This window comes from Lampetra planeri, chromosome 43 (genome assembly GCF_965212315.1).
Source record: "Lampetra planeri chromosome 43, kcLamPlan1.2.h2, whole genome shotgun sequence".
In the NCBI taxonomy this organism is placed as follows: domain Eukaryota; kingdom Metazoa; phylum Chordata; class Hyperoartia; order Petromyzontiformes; family Petromyzontidae; genus Lampetra; species Lampetra planeri.
In genome coordinates this window covers 804,164-820,765 of record NC_136149.1, presented here as the reverse complement: position 1 = coordinate 820,765, position 16,602 = coordinate 804,164, and the positions used below count along the sequence as shown (strand labels likewise).

Sequence of the window (16,602 nt, the reverse complement as noted above, 5' to 3'; positions counted from 1 at the left end):
AGTGGCGATGTTTTTACACACCTCACCAGGTACTCATTTGATGCCGAGTCGACCTAAGGGAGGCCCAGGACCGGTTCAGGTAATCGTCACCTGCGTTGGCCGCGGGCGGGAACCGAACTCGGGCCGCCGGGTTCATAGCGCGGCGTGACGCTAACCGCTGCGCCACCGCTCCCCACGGCACCGCTGTCGCGCCCTGCACAGCTGCGTTAACATCGCGACCGCGAGCAGCCGCACGGAGTTCGCGAGAAGTCACAAACAAACACGTCCCGTGAAGGAGCAGATGACACGGAAGGATCCGCTGGCTTTGATCTTCCACCCCGGAGCTTACGGGGCCCCCCACTCGTAAACCCGCGTTCCGCACACAAACCATGGCAGCGGCAGCAGCGGCAGCAGCGGCAGCAGCAGATGCGGATATTTGACGCACAAATGAAAAAAAAAACCCTCTCCGGCAGGGTTTGACCGCGGTCACCCAGAACAGAGCCACGGCACAGATGAAGGCTCAAGGGCCGATTCACAAAACACGAAGGAGGAGGTGGTGGTGGTAGTGGTGTCATCACGGCAGCGATGATTCACCGCCACTGCTGACGCAATCGTCTGGCTCAACCCACTTGAGCGTAAAATCACAGTCGCTGCTTCACAGCAGCGTCGGCCGTGCGACGAAGACGAAGCGAGAAGAAGACGAAGAACATCGTCGCGTCCGGTGGGGCGGTCGAGGCGACGGTGCGGTTCGTACGGCGGATCGGTGGCCAGCGTGGCCTGAGGGCTTCTCACCCCCCCCCCCCCCGCCTCTTAGGTGGCACCTTGGGGCAGCACTTTCATCTGCGTCACCGCTTTTCCACGATAGCGCCAGAGCTTGAGGTGAAAATTGCCTTTCGTATTGGATCGTCTCTATTGTCGTGACCCCCCATTACAGACGGGAGGAATAAATAAAAAAATTATAAGCAGCGTGACCAAGTAATTGGAGCAATGATGTCATGAATCATCCTAAGGAGGAGCCTCACCGAGTGTCAACACTGCATCGGGGTGCTTGGTAAACAAGTGTTCCAAGAAGTGTGTTGCATGTGGGAGTAAGCCAGAGTTACAGAGGAAGCCCCACAGATCCAAGGGGGCAACACTCAGAGGCTCACACGGGCGACTTCGCAACCCATTTGCTGTTCTTTGGGTCTTTCGGTCGAGTCACGGAGACACCTCACAGGTCAGTCGGTTCGGGAGGTCGACTCATTTTGGGCCCAATGCACCAAGCCGTGCCTCTACAGTGTTGGATCACAGCGTGAATCGCCACTACCACCACCGCCACCACGACCACCACCACCACCACAGCACGGCCAACATGACCACCACGGCACGGCCACCACGACCACCGCCACAACAATCACCACGACCACCACCGCCACCACGGCCACCACCGCCACCACGGCCACCACCACGACCACCACCGCCACCACGGCCACCACCACCACCACGGCCACCACGGCCACCACGGCCACCACGACCGCCGTTATTCACAACACTGAGGGCGTGGGGAACTTCATAAGTCGGAGGGAGATGCCCTGTATTTTTGGTTGTAATACTTTCCAAATAAAATCGAAATCCTCAATGCACGAGCTCTGTCCGTATGTCTGTCCATCTGCCTGAATGTAATCTGAGGTCACGGTAACTCGCGGAGTGGTGACCCAATACAACACAACACAATACAACACAATGCAACACAATACAACACAACACAATACAACACAATACAATGCAACACAATACAACACAATACAATGCAACACAACACAATGCGAACGCGAGTAGAACGTTGCGTTGCTATCAGGGCTGCACCCTGGAGCAAACGGACCGCACTGATCAACAAATTGGCGACAAAAACAAAAATCCAGAGCCTCACAGATGAACTTGCAGGGTCACGTGAGCACCGTCGCTAATGACATGCTCGCAGGGACACAAACAACACGTACGCCACAAAGCCTCACAGAGTCCCTTCGTACGCGCGAACAGCCGACGGCTTTGTACAGCTACGAGCGCATTTACACGCAGGCAGGCACCCAGGCAGGCCACGCAGGCAGGCACCCAGGCACCCAGGCAGGCCATGCAGGCAGGCCCCCAAGCAGGCCACGCAGGCATGCCACCCAGGCAGGCACCCAGGCACCCAGGCAGGCCATGCAGGCAGGCACCCAGGCACCCAGGCAGGCAGGCAGGCCACACATGCAGGCCATGCAGGCAGGCACCCAGGCACCCAGGCAGGCAGGCAGGCACCCAGGCAGGCCACCCAGACGTACGGACGCACCAAGCCTGTGAATGATTAAAGCTCAACACGGCGCGAAGCAATTTGCCGCCGTGTTTGTCCTCATTGCCGTGAACAGCGAAGCCGCTAGTTTGTAAACACGGGGGGGGGGAGGCACGCGGCTCGCTGGCTCTCTGTTGACACCTTCGCGTTTTGTACTTTTGAGATATTTCGGCAGAGCGCAGCGCCACGATTTGCGTCCACGTGGCCACATGGGAGAGACGCAGCGGCTCGAGACGGCCGCGTGTCGTGGGGGGCCGAGGCGTGGGGGGGGGGGGGCCTGTGGCAAGGTGACACGCTCGACATCTATTCACTCCGTGGAGACGGACAGAGGTGGAGAGTGCGACGGTCGTGGGTAGGGGCGCGGTGGGAGCCTGGACTCGAGCAGAGCTGGGGGTTGGTGAATGTAGCAGCGGATGATGTGCCAAGAGGGGGGGGGGGGTTGCCTCTGTGTGGAGCCGACACTGACGACCGTTGTGACACTAAATCAGGGATGGCGATCTTGGTACAAATCTGGTCGACTGAACAGAATTCAGATTCATTTTTCATGAATCATCGCAGGACAACAATCTCCCATCGTCACTGTCACCTCCCTGTCTCTCTACTACTGCTGCTGCCACTGCTGCAGCCACTCTCCCATCGTCACTGTCATCTCCCTGTCTCTCTACTACTGCTGCTGCTATCATTGCTGGGGCCACTCTCCCGTCGCTCTGCACTGCAGGATGCGGCATTTCTCCGGGCTATGCTCCCCTCCCTCGCTCCCTGACATCACGCAGCCCGAGTGATCCCGTCACCTCTCACCTACATTCCCCACTCGTCGTACTAGGCGGCTGCCACTCTCCGCTCCGCTTAGCAACAGTGATTTTTTTTTGAAGACGGCAAGATTGGTATCGGGAGGACGATGTGGAATTAATACCTTTCGCGATGAGGCTCGGAGACTCGTTTCCACCCTGCCAGTTTGCCCTTCAAATGTTGGTATGATGCGCTTTATTTTGCCCTCCAAATTTAGGATAATGTCCTTCATTTTGCCATTACAATTTTGGTACGATGCCCTCTATTTAACCCTTCAAATGTTGGTATAATGCCCTCTATTTTGCCCTTACATTTTTGGTATGATGCCCTCTATTTTGACGCGTAGGTCCCCTCCCCGCCGCAGGTGATGTTTGCGTTGGGCCACGTCGTTACGGTCCGGCCGAACGTCTGCGGCAAGACCCCTCCACCACCCGACACGGCCAAACAAACCACACTGTCACGTGGGCAAGGGGTTCAATGTGCCAGCTGTGAATGTTACCGCCCCCCCTCCCCGCCCCCCATGTTGCATTGTGGTTCTCTGTATCGTGGGACAATTCTCACACGAGGATTGATTTTACAACACTTCGCCTCGCTGGCCAGTTGCGGGTTGGTGAAGGGGGCGAGGGTGGCAGCACGACCGTGTGGTCCGATGTCGGCCCTGCCTGGGAATCGAACTCGGGTCGCCGGGTTCATGGGGCAGCGCGCAGAACCACGAAGTAAGGCGACAGATACCAAACTGAGCCTTGAATAATGAAACCTCCGCAAGTGGAATTGTACGCGCTCAGGGCGTGCAGTGACGATGACAAGGCAGTGCCCCAATCACTCCTACACCACCACTCAACCCACTACTTTAATTTGCCAGATAAAAACACTCAATTATAACATTTGGTGTTTGCGCAAGGGCGATGTTGGTAGCAGGATAAAATGTAATCAAATACATTTCAGAAATTGAACTTTCATGTGGTAATCGTGGTCTCCGATGTCACGTGTCCCCACCAAGGCTGTAATTATAATATAAATTGGGGGGGGGGGACACATCCCCCCCAATATTCAAATATGCTCAAAATGTCCCCCCCAATATATTATTATAAAACTTTTTTTGCGATGCTATGTAAATAAAAACAACGGTTTGATAAACCTTGGCCACAATATCTAGACTTGTCTTCATATAAAATCAATGCATAGATTTCTATTTATATGATTGTGGTTATGGTTGTTCTTTATTAATCCCTCACACACATAGACACACACATAGACACACACACAGACACACACAGAGACACACACAGAGACACACACATAGACACACACAGAGACACACACAGAGACACACACATAGACACACACAGCGACACACACATAGACACACACAGAGACACACACATAGACACACACAGCGACACACACATAGACACACACAGAGACACACACAGACACACACAGCGACACACGCCGCCGTCTTAAATAACCTCAATAAAATATTAACACCTCGGATCCATTGCATGTGTGTGGGTGAATGCGTGTGTGTGTCACTTGGGGAGCGGTGGTGTAGCGGTTATCGCTACGCTGCGCTACGAACCTAACAACATCAGTGACGATTATCTGAACCGATCCTGGGCCTCCCATAGGTCGACTCAGCCTCAAATGAGTACCTGGTGCGGTATGTAAACATCGTCACTGGGGAGACAAAGGCGGCCGGGCGTGGTGTTGGCCACCCAACCCCTCGTGTGCCGTGCCAGCCTTCATTAGGCGCTCACTAACAGCACTTGCCCCAACAGTCTGTTAAGGCTACACGGGGGATCTTTGCCTTTTTGTTTGCCACTTGGCGCGTGAGGCTGGCATTGTCTCTCCCCCATGGCCTCATCCCACGTGACCCCATCCCACGTGGGCCCTGCGTGCGAACTGCAGCGGTGGCCCCTCAGGGCTCCAGCGTCGAGATTTGTAGTTTTGTAGTTTTGTGTTTTGTTATTGTTGTTGTGCTCGGCTCCCCGTGGCGGCAGGTTGAGTGGAGCTCTCGTGCGAGAAAATATAAAAACACGTTTCACGATGAGTGGCCCGAATGTCTGCCCATGTGACCCAGACTTTTGTGCTTGCAGATGGTTGGCCAGATACATTAACGTCGTGTGTGTGTATGTGTGTGTGCGTGTGTGTGTGTGAATGCGTGTGTGTATGTGTATGTGCGTGTGTGTGAATGCGTGTGTGTATGTGTGTGTGAATGCGTGCTTATGTGTGTGTGTATGTGAATGTGTGTGTATGTGTGTGTGCGTGTGTGTGAATGCGTGTGTGTGTGAATGCGTGTGTATGTGTGTGTGCGTGTGAATGTCATTCCCTCCCTTCTCTACACTTGCAAAACGTGGACCCCCCTAATGGAGCATCTTCGCCGGTTAGAAACATTTAAGGTGGCCTGCGTACAATCCATCCTGGGTTTAACCAGGCTGGATTGTGTGAGGAGATCACAAATCCTTGAAAGATCTGGGCAAAGTCCCATCGGTGAGCTCCTCCGGCAGGCAAGGCTGCGTTGGCTGAGTCATGTAGCCCACATGCCCAGCCACCGCATGCCTAAACAGCTTTTGTTCGACCGGATCGAGGAAGCTAAACGGGCGCGGCACGGGCTAGAGAAGAGATGGAGTGATGTGGTACAAGAGGACATGGAGCTGAGTGGACTTGCGGATGACTGGTACCAGCGGTGTCAAGATCGGTCTCTGTGGAGGAGGCTCGTGAAGGACGCTACTGAGCAGTTGGAGGCAGTCGCCCTCCAACAACAACGGAGGGTGGAGGAGCGACGCTCACAACAACGAGCGGAGCACCGGGTGGCTAAAGCACAGCAAGTTGGCACAGTAGGGGGCACAGGTGGTGCATCAGCCAGTCAGCTCGGTCATCTCAGTCAGTCGACCCGTGGCACCTGCTGGGTCTGCCCCGTGACCTCCTGCCAGCGGGCGTTCAACACTTCACGTGGCCTCAAGGTGCACATGGCCTGGCACAAGCGTCGTGGTGACGTCACCGCCACTTAGTAGCGAATGACAGTTGTTGTTGTTGTGTAACCCTATGACCGAACCTATCGCCGGAAATGCAGCCGGTCTCTTCAGATCTTCGAAGCTAAACCGGTTCGAGACTGGATCATGCCGAGACGGGTGACCGCCAAGGCATAACAGGCGTTATAGGCTCTGTGGGCTAGTTACGTTGTGGGCAGTGGACTGGCAGCGTCTACGCCCCCCGCCTTCAGCCGCCCACACCGGCCGGTGCGGTGAAGTATGGGCAAGCGACCCCGACAAGCCGCCCGGCGTGGGGGAGGCCTGAATCCAGCAGCTGACGGACAACAATGTCTGTGTGTGCGTGTCCACGTGTGGGGAGTGGCGTGGCCACCACGACTGCGCAATGCAAATTGCCCTGGACACCGACTCGCTGCGCTACGCCACCAATCGCCTCCGCCACTCTTCTCGGGGCGAGAGATGGGCACCGGTGCCCCAACGTCCATTCGAGCAGCGGGAGATCAACCTTGACTTTGACTTTCTGCGCGAACGCGTCAGACTTGGCAGCCCTGCGGCTATTGCGATTGACTCGCAAAGTTACGAGTTCAAACCCCGGAGGGAGGGGGCGGGGGTTACACAGCCTACCATCGCCATCCCAGGGTCCACTAAATGTGTGCTGCTTGTAAGGAACTCGACAGCCGTTCGTCTGATACCTCTAGAGGTTGCCCTCCCGCCCAGGCTCCCAACCTCGCCCTGTCATGTGAATGTGGAATTTCCGCGACGAGCTGAGGGCTGCCAATTGAGATGAGGGCTGCCCCCCCCCCCCCCCCCCATTTTGCTCGTAGGAACACGGAGACGCCCTGGATACCAGAGGTGTGGACTCGAGTCATGTGACTTGGACTCGAGTCAGACTCGAGTCATGAATTTGATGACTTGCGACTCGACTTGGACTTGCATAACAATGACTTTGTCCCACCTATGAGATGTGGACTCGAGTCATGTGACTTGGACTCGAGTCAGACTCGAGTCATGAATTTGATGACTTGCGACTCGACTTGGACTTGCATAACAATGACTTTGTCCCACCTATGAGATGTGGACTCGAGTCATGTGACTTGGACTCGAGTCAGACTCGAGTCATGAATTTGATGACTTGCGACTCGACTTGGACTTGCATAACAATGACTTTGTCCCACCTATGAGATGTGGACTCGAGTCATGTGACTTGGACTCGAGTCAGACTCGAGTCATGAATTTGATGACTTGCGACTCGACTTGGACTTGCATAACAATGACTTTGTCCCACCTCTGCTGGATACTGAGGCACAGGTGGGGCAGAGGTTTCCACCCAGACGCTTTGTGGATGAGACGGTGCGGGGATGTCCCAGGCAACATCGGCCAGCCCTGTGAGACGCAACGTGATCTGATGATGGACAGGTGACCTTTAACAACCGGGTAAGAACCCGCTGAGAGCAGTTGAATTGAGATGTGGGAATAAATGAGTACAGAACACAAAGAAGAAAATGTGTAATGAATCTAAGGTTGTTTTTAGGGAATCTTTTTTTACCGGGGGGGGGGCGGGGGGTGGATAGGAGGTGTAATGATCTGGCCTAGTCGACACAGCCAAACAAATTAAATTGTCACGTGGTGCAAATGTTGCCAATTGGATTCGTTTCAGATCGCCAGGAAGTTGAATGTTGATTTGGCCGGATCACTGTGCGACTTTACACAATTGGAAAATCATCGATTCTGAATCGTGACATTGGCTGAGAAGACTTTGCGTGTAAAGTCGATATGAACGTGTAAACAAAACATGGCTCATAACAAAGGTTTTTGGGTTAGATCGCGTGAGTATAAATGTGTCGTAACCCTCCACCACCCGACACAGCCAGTAAGGTTTGTCGCGTAAACGCGCCAATTAGTGACTACTTCAGCCCACCCGTGTGTTGGAGAGTGAACCCACAACACATTTACAATTTAAGTACTGTGATGTTTCACTGGTAATTACATCCAGCATCATCAATGCTCACAATACATTTCCACAACACAATTAAGGAAACACATTTAATAATATGTAAATGATTCAGGGATTTTACATATCAATTAAAACCGAATTTGCATGTCGAGAATGCTGATTTTTGTATTACGGTTTCAGTCATAATTGTAAGGGTCTGAGATGATAACATCCTCTCCTTAGGAAGAGCCTCTCAGAGTCTGAGGGACTCGCTAACAGGAGATGCCCGCGTTGGATGTTTGGCATTGTTGTTGGGAGGAAACACACGGCACACGCGGGGGGGGTGGCGACACTCAAAGCCACACGCAGATGTCAACGTCCTGCCATCTCCCAGCCACCTTGCAGCCCAAGCCGTATTCCCAGGCAGTGTGCCATCACATTTACTAACCAGGCTTAGCTCCTAAGCTCTGACACAATATACCCTCCGTTCATCTGCTCTGAATCCACAATTTGGTCCGGTGAACGTTTTAGCCGATAACTCAAGGACGTCATCATCATCATCGTCGTCGTATTCATCATCATCAGCAGCAGATAATCTGTGTAAAACAAGCAGGGGACGTAAACAAAGGGCACGAAAATGAGCAAAAGGGAAATCTGAACCCGCCCCAGCTGAACTCTGGGAGGCTGCCGTGACCTCTAACCCCTGTTGGTCCCCACTGGCACTGCAGCAGCTGCCGCTGTTGTGGACTTTTTTAAACTGAGAAATAAAAAACAAATTAGGCGCGCAAAGACATAACAAACAATCCGTGTCCCCTCGGCTTCAGCCAGGGGTGAGGGAAGCCGTGGCACCCCCTCCCCGCCGGGACATTTTTGGCTCGCGACTTCATTTAATTCGACCAACGACAAGACAGGGCCTACCGCTGGGCCACACGCTCCGCCGAGGTACAAGAAGAAAGGGGTGAGGAAGTTTCCTTCATTTAACCACGAGGCGAAACGGGGACCCGGTGAGAGGCGTGAAACAACGTCGTCGCGGTTGCAAAAGTTACATCACGCCATTCTAAATTGACAAAACTTATACACGTGATTTTTTTAATATACGTAACAAATGTGGACTAAAATTAACAATAATTTAATGAAAATTGAAGGAGGCGAAGTAAATAAGATGATAGTGCATATACACAATCAAAAAAATGCGTGAAATATGATGGAATCTCTGGGGAGGAGAGAGACAAGAATAGACAAATAGCAGCAAAACTATTTAAATGAATCCAAAAAATGTGACGGCGATGCCTTTACATAGTTGTCAACCCATACAGTTGATCCTTATTCTTGTGCAGGGACATTGAGTTTAGGTCCATACGGCATACAGCCCTTTCAATACGGGCAAAACACATGTTTTTGTCTATTTGTGTTTCTCCCTTGTGCTGGGACTTTGTAGGTTGAACTTTGAGATTTATAAAGGCACGGGGTTGACCGATAAGGTCTGAATTGGTCTGTAAAAAGGAAGGGGTCGACCGGTATGCCAATACGAGTGACAGGAAGTGGTGTCGCGCCCGCACTGTCCATCAAAGCCTGGCACCACGTGGCATTGGGTCAAATTGCCCTGAGAGATGTGAACATCGCGCCCCAGCCACATGGCCGCTTCCTGGCCGCTCACCGTCAAACTTGTGGTGGCGAGCGCTGAAGTTGGCGGAGAGAAGGCGGCCTGCCTCCTCCACGCGGGCCTCCGTCTCCGAGCGGCCGGCGCGCGACAGCTTCTCCTCCATCTCGCTCGAGCAGCAGGTGTAGCGCGCCGGGCACACCTTGAGGTGCTCACCTACCCGGGGAGAAAGGGGTGGGGGGACCACGGGGAGAGGGGACAGAGGTGCTTTAGAGATGGTCGGTCATACAAACGGATGTCAGGCAATCACGGGCCTTGCCAGCTGAAATAAAGTCCCGAGTCTGAATTAGAGGTTCGGGCTAATGGGGGCCCAGGCCCCACAAGCCTACTTGTGTATATACGTGTTGAACGTACGTAGGCAACCGTGCTACGTATGTTGAACTCCTTTCGCACTGTATCATGCTAATCGGAGGTGCGGGCAAAGGACCACAAAACTAAACACAATAAACAATCCGAAAAAAATTCGTTTTCAATGGAGATTTAAAAGTGCATAGCTCCAGGCGCTTCCTAATGTCGGAAGGCAGAGCGTTCCAGACGGCCGCAGCCCGTACGGTGAAGCCTCTCTCAGACGCCACTGGCGCTAACTGGCGCAATCGGTCAGCTCGCGCCAGACAATTTTCGATGATTAACGTCCGTGAACGCGAGCGCGCCCAAGCTCGTCACGTGGGGCGAGGTGAAGCGAGTTGGCGGCCGACTCGACCTGCAGGAGCCACTGAGGGCGTTGGCCTCGTACGGGTGCGGGGTTCTCGTTCAGAACTGAACAGCGTTCCAAGAAGGAAATTGGCTAAACGACGTCGGTGGGGTGCTGCGGAGTCCTGCAAACAACACAAATGTACCACCACACACTTCACCTCCAATTCAGATGGAACAAACGGAAACAATCTTATTCACATAAACGAGATAATGAATCCCTTTCATCTCCCTCCTCCTCCACGACTAAACTCCAACGACGCCTCCAGCAGCAGCAGCACGAAATCTGCCCACGATTTCTTTTCAACAAACGCCCCACGGAGACAGGGGAGGCTAAGGGCACACGTTTTCACATTGCTTTTAAACAGAGTCCTGAACGGATTGCACCGTTGAATTGGACCTCAATTTGCCGGGGACTGCCACGGAAGAGAGCCCCTCGCCTTTGAACACAATTATCTCATGAACAGGATGCATAAAATAGAGGCGGTGAGAGAGGGAGACGGAGAGAGAGAGAGAGCGTGGAGGCAACCGTGCCATGTAACATATTGCCCTGAGCCACCCGGCGTTTTGTGCTTTCAACGCCTTTCCGTCTCGAGCAGACGGGGCGGAAGGTTTTAATGGAAATGTGCAGCAGTGTACGTACGCCTTCACGTCTTATTTACTGATGCAATATCCTGGGGCTAGATCTTAAAGAGGATCCCTTCTTCGACAGAGTTAAAACAAGAGACAACGTTTAGTCGATATCGCGTTTGCGTTTTGTTGTGAGGAATCAAGAATGAAAGCCGTTCGTGCAGAGGGACATTACGAGATACATTGACAAGGGGGGGGGGGGGGCAGTGGCATGTGCATCGTGCCATGAATTCGGCAACCTGGGTTCAATCCCTGTACCAGGGCTGACATCAGCAGCGGGCAATATCTGAATATAAGAATAGCTTTTACGCTTTCTGGCAACAAAACAGTTGTGTCAAGATGTTAAAATACCAAACGCCTTTTGTCGCTGTCCTCTGGTCTAGCACTGTTAGTGAGACGAGGCTCTAAAGAAAGCTGTCTCTGGTGTGGACCAATCGGTTTCAAAGACAATGCATCATCACGTACTAGCGGAGCGTGCGCTTTTCATGTTCCCCACAAGTGCGTGTGGTGAATGCAGACACGATTCCTTGCAAACGGTTTCTGTTTGGTGTTTTCACATCTTGAGACAACTGCCTTATTGCCAGAAAGGGCAAAACCTCTTCTTGTATTTTGATAGTGGCAAGAAAGGTCCCCTTCAACGATATGTGAACCCGCGTCACCAACCCACACTGACCCGTGTGGCGAAGTATGGTCAAACAACGCCCCATGACCCACGCAGTGTGGGAACACCTTTATAACTGTCTACCAAATCTCTACCAAGAGTAATAACTTTTAAAAACCCCGTGTACGTATCCACCGCGCCCACCGGGGTTCTTAACGGACGCTGATTTTGCGGGCGAGCTCCGACTCCGAGCGCCTCGTCGGGGCGAGGCGACGCATCCGAGCCGAGAGTTTGTCGCTGAATGCTCCGACGCCTCCGATTGGCGGGATCTTGACACCCCCGCCTAACGCCCAGCGAGGCAGCAGCCCCTTCGGCACGCAGATCGATGCGTGCTGGGCTCCGAGCGAGGAGGCCTTTCGGGAGGAAAGCGCTCTCCGGCCATAGCGGCGGGAGACGGTCGGAGGGGGGAGGCTTCGCAACATCGCCTAAAATTCCTCGTCGAGCGGCAATAGAGATACTTTACTTTGTGAGCAATATAATAACAACAACAACAGATACAATTTCCCCATCACATATAATTAACTTTTTTTAATATCTATAATCTCACCAAGCAGCAGAGTGGAACATGATGAGTAATGCACTGAATAAATAGTCAGCTCCACGTCTTAAAATAACATAAAATAAAATAGACAACTGGCCGCTTGGTTTTCCATAGTAATTGGTCTTCTGTAATAATGTCTTCCAGAGTAATGCTGTCAGCACGCAAACTCTGGATTGGTTTTGTCCTCCAGGGACTCATCAGCCGAGTCAGGCTTTCTCCACAAAGACCGCTGGCTTTACCAGATGTGACTGGTGATGAACAAGCACAGACGCAATACGGTCCGGTTGACTTGACAAGTATTTTTTTTACGTGAAAATACAACAGAGAATGAGATTTGTCCAGTCGTGGGTACGTGGCAGTTGCCAAACGTAGAGTAATTACGATGCCCTACTTGGGGATAATTGGCCAATTCATTGTTTTAGATCTTCGCCGTTGCCATAATTATAGTTGTGCCGTGGCATCACGTTGTGAAACGAAGACTTCACCATTTGGAACTCCGCAGCAAGCAGCGCATCACCCTGTCTCCGATAATGCTCCGGAAGACGACGCAATACAGCGACAGTACAAGCACTTCTGCATTGGCCTCAATAGACCTCTCCTATCCACACGCGGGCGGGGGGAGGGGGGGCACATCTTCTTAACCCCCAGCAAAGAAAAAAATTCGTCTCTTGCCAAAGCAATCTCTTCAAGTCCGAGAGCTGGAATTTATCCCAAATAAGCTCTCTCTCACACACACAAACAAAACGCAGTGGAAATGTGATGTTTATTATGCACTCATTGATGACCGTGCTGACACAGTGAACCCGCGACATCTGAGAACCCGGTTTATTGACGGGTGGCTGAGATCCATATTTGGACCCCAGGATCTCGCCGAAGTCGGCCGAGTGGTCTGACCACCAAGGCGAGCGGCCACCTCCGTGTTTTTTTGGGTACTGCGTCTTTCTTCTGCACGTGGGGAGATCCACAAGGCGATGGCTCTCAAATAGCCAGCCGGGCGGAAGGCAAAACAAGGAAAACCCGACTCGCTGTACTGCATCCAACCGATCTCACATCACTGCTCTGCAGGCGTGCGCTTCCCAGAACAAATCCATCTCTCTCCGCAAACCCACCGAGCTCTCGTCCGGCGTGACGGATCGCAGAGGCCGTTCCCTCCCGCCGAGGCCCGTTTGGACCCGTGTCACTCACTCGTCTTGTTTTATTCCACCAAAGGTGGGCACGCACGCTGCATCGGAAATGACGCTCGAATTCCAAACAGTGGAATTCATGCGACGGGCGTGAATGAAGACCATTTCGGCGGTAATGAGCGGCGAAATGGGGTGGAAGAGTTTAAGGCACCGCGCAGCAAGCAATTATCAGGATTGAAACGGTAATGAGATGATGGGTTCACTTGCAGAAATGAATGCAATGCTGAACAATAAAACCCCTGAGTCTTCACCAGACCTTGATATTTTCAATCAAACCGAGGAGTGTCTGTGCTCTGCAGATACACACGGACGAAAAAAAGCGCGCACAAGGGCCGGCTGGATTACGTTACTCGCGACGTGCAACATCGCCGCGACGCTAACGAGCTGATCAACGGACACGATGTCCCGCGGCAAGATGCATCGCATCGCCCGTTCGGTTTGGCGAGCTATGCAAATGAATAAGAATGGCATTCTTTCAAGTCGCAAATGCAAGGGACGTCCCGAGCGATTGAGTCTCGCGCGCGCGTGCCAATGCTCTCGCATTTAAGGCGTGTGACCGCGCGCAACATTTTCAAGGAATCCGTTCATAATTCAGGCGACAACGAAGGGCATACACATTGAGCCTCGCGTTGCCCGGGAACAAAAAACCCCCCACAAGACCGCCAGGTCCAAGGCGGCGCTCCTGGTCGCGACGTCGATCCCTGCCCAGTCGGAGGAAGACGTCAAACCGGGGCGGTGACGTGGCCCGGCGGCGAGCGACGATTGCCGCTCATCGCAGAGGTGCGCCGTTCCAAGCCCCAAGGCCGCACCGGCTAATGCCGCGGTTGGTGCGTGCGCCGTGATATCTATGCGCCCATAATCTGCTCCCACCGTCGATGTTGACGACGCCGTGGCGTTATTAGAAAAAAGAGGCGTTTGTCCGTCGGTGTCACAGCACAGTACAACTGTTTTCCGCGTTTGAAAATTGCCCGTTATGGATTGCGCAAGTTTAAAGTTGATTTCACTTGGCCAGGCGAGAACTCAAAGAGACCAAGATGAGTCTCGTGTGCACGAGTGACACGTGGCGTCAGCCTGCCAGTTTGGGGGTGATGATTGCCAGAGGTGTGGACTCGAGTCATGTGACTTGGACTCGAGTCAGACTCGAGTCATGAATTTGATGACTTGCGACTCGACTTGGACTTGCATAACAATGACTTTGTCCCACCTATGAGATGTGGACTCGAGTCATGTGACTTGGACTCGAGTCAGACTCGAGTCATGAATTTGATGACTTGCGACTCGACTTGGACTTGCATAACAATGACTTTGTCCCACCTCTGATGATTGCTACGTAGAGTCCCAGTCGAGTAAACTTGCGGTGTGATTTTGAGATTTCATTCCCCCACGCCGCACACGCAACGGCCTACTGCTGGGTGGGTGAGCGAGTAGGCCCTAGGCGCTGCGCCTGCCAGTTCCAATCGCGCTCAACCCCGCGTGGCTTCCAAAGTCCGGCGCGATTGGGGGGCGCAGTCGGGCGCGGGATTTAAATCGCTCGCGACGATGACTTTGGAGGCCGCACGCGGCCGCCGACGCGCAGGAGCGAACCGACGTCACAAAGCCAGGCCCCACCCACCCCCGCCTTAGGCTCCTCCCCTCCCGCCTCAACCACTTGGCAGAGTCCCAGGGCGAGTCCCAGCACCGCGGTGTTGGGGCGATCGCAATGTCTGCGCCTCGACACGGAACGCCGCTCAACTCCAGCCGGGCCCAGACGTTTAGCCCGAATCACAGAGTGCCGGCATCCCAGGCGGGAGTCTCGCCCGATGAGTGGGGGGGACCCGTGCCGGGTTTCTACCCCCCCACCCCTCCCCCGCCCCGCACCAAAGGGCGGTGTGGCCGGCGTCTTGAGCAGCACTGGCGGCAATGGGGGTGGGGTGGGGGAGGGGGGCAGGGGTAGTGGGGGACGAGGGGAATGCTTTTATTTATTTTATTTATTTTGACAGGCCACTGTCAAAACCGGTGGAGCCAGTTTCGGCGAGAATGGCCCCCAGCGTTTGAGCTTCAACACCGAGGGGGCTTCCACACGCCAACAGCTCTAAGCGTTATCACGGGAAGGTCTAAAGATTATCACGGGAAGGTCTAAACGGTATCACGGGAAGGAAGTGAACGCTGTGAGCCCGCCAGACACACACAGACACACACAGACACACACACAGACACACACAGACACACACACAGACACACACAGACACACACAGACACACACACAGACACACACACAGACACACACAGACACACACACAGACACACACACAGACACACACACAGACACACACAGACACACACACAGACACACAGTGGCCAGTGAAATTGCCTCCCAAAGGGTAGAAATTAAATCTCCTGCACGGGCAGAGGCGGGCGCGAGAGAAAGGCCACTGGAACGTTGGCTGTGTGCGTGCCGGTGTGTGTGTGTGACGGTGTGTGTGTGTGTGTGCGTGCCGGTGTGTGTGTGTGCGTGCCGGTGTGTGTGTGTGTGTGCCGGTGTGTGTGCGTGCCGGTGTGTGTGTGTGCGTGCCGGTGTGTGTGTGTGTGACGGTGTGTGTGTGTGTGCCGGTGTGTGTGTGACGGTGTGTTTGTGCTCGCTAACAGCACTTGCATCACCAGTCTGTTGAAGGCTATCCGGGGGATCTTTGTCTTTGTCATGTTTTCACATTCGTTTGAGTTTGCTTGTGTGCGCGTGTGTTCGCACGTGCCATTGTGTGTGTGCAGTCATGTGTTAGCACCTGTGCGCCTGCGATTTCACGTGATCACACACACACACCTGTGCACGTGTTCACACACACACCTGTGCACGTGTTCACACACACACACACACCTGTGCACGTGTTCACACACACACACCTGTGCATGTATGTGATCGTGTTCACACACACACACCTGTGCACGTGTTCACACACACACACCTGTGCACGTGTGTGATCGTGTTCACTCTCCACACCTGCTACTCATGCGAGGTCGCCCCAGCCTCCTTACATGACTACCTGGTGCCACGTGTAGGCATCGCCGGTGTGGTGGAGAGACAAAGGCGGCCGGGCGTGGCCCGAACACACCTCCACCGAGTGCGACGTAGAAGCCTTCACAGGTGCTCGCGAACAGCGCCTCCCCCAACTCGTCTCTTAAGGGCGCAGGGTGGAGGGGGGTCTCTGTGTCTTTGTTGTGCACCTGCAGGGAGTTCTCGGTGGTGACGTCGCTCGCGTCGAA

At 53.7% G+C, this 16,602-nt stretch overlaps 1 protein-coding gene across 1 annotated transcript in view; it reads right to left on the bottom strand.

Moving 5' to 3' along the window:
- The window catches only part of LOC144732546 (glypican-6-like), a 117,831-nt gene that overhangs the window by 57,011 nt on the left and 44,218 nt on the right, over positions 1 to 16,602 (bottom strand). Inside the window, exon 2 of the mRNA XM_078613971.1 lies at positions 9,657 to 9,815. Within this exon, the coding sequence (XP_078470097.1) occupies positions 9,657 to 9,815 (159 nt within the window). The remainder of the gene's footprint in view (positions 1 to 9,656; positions 9,816 to 16,602) is intronic.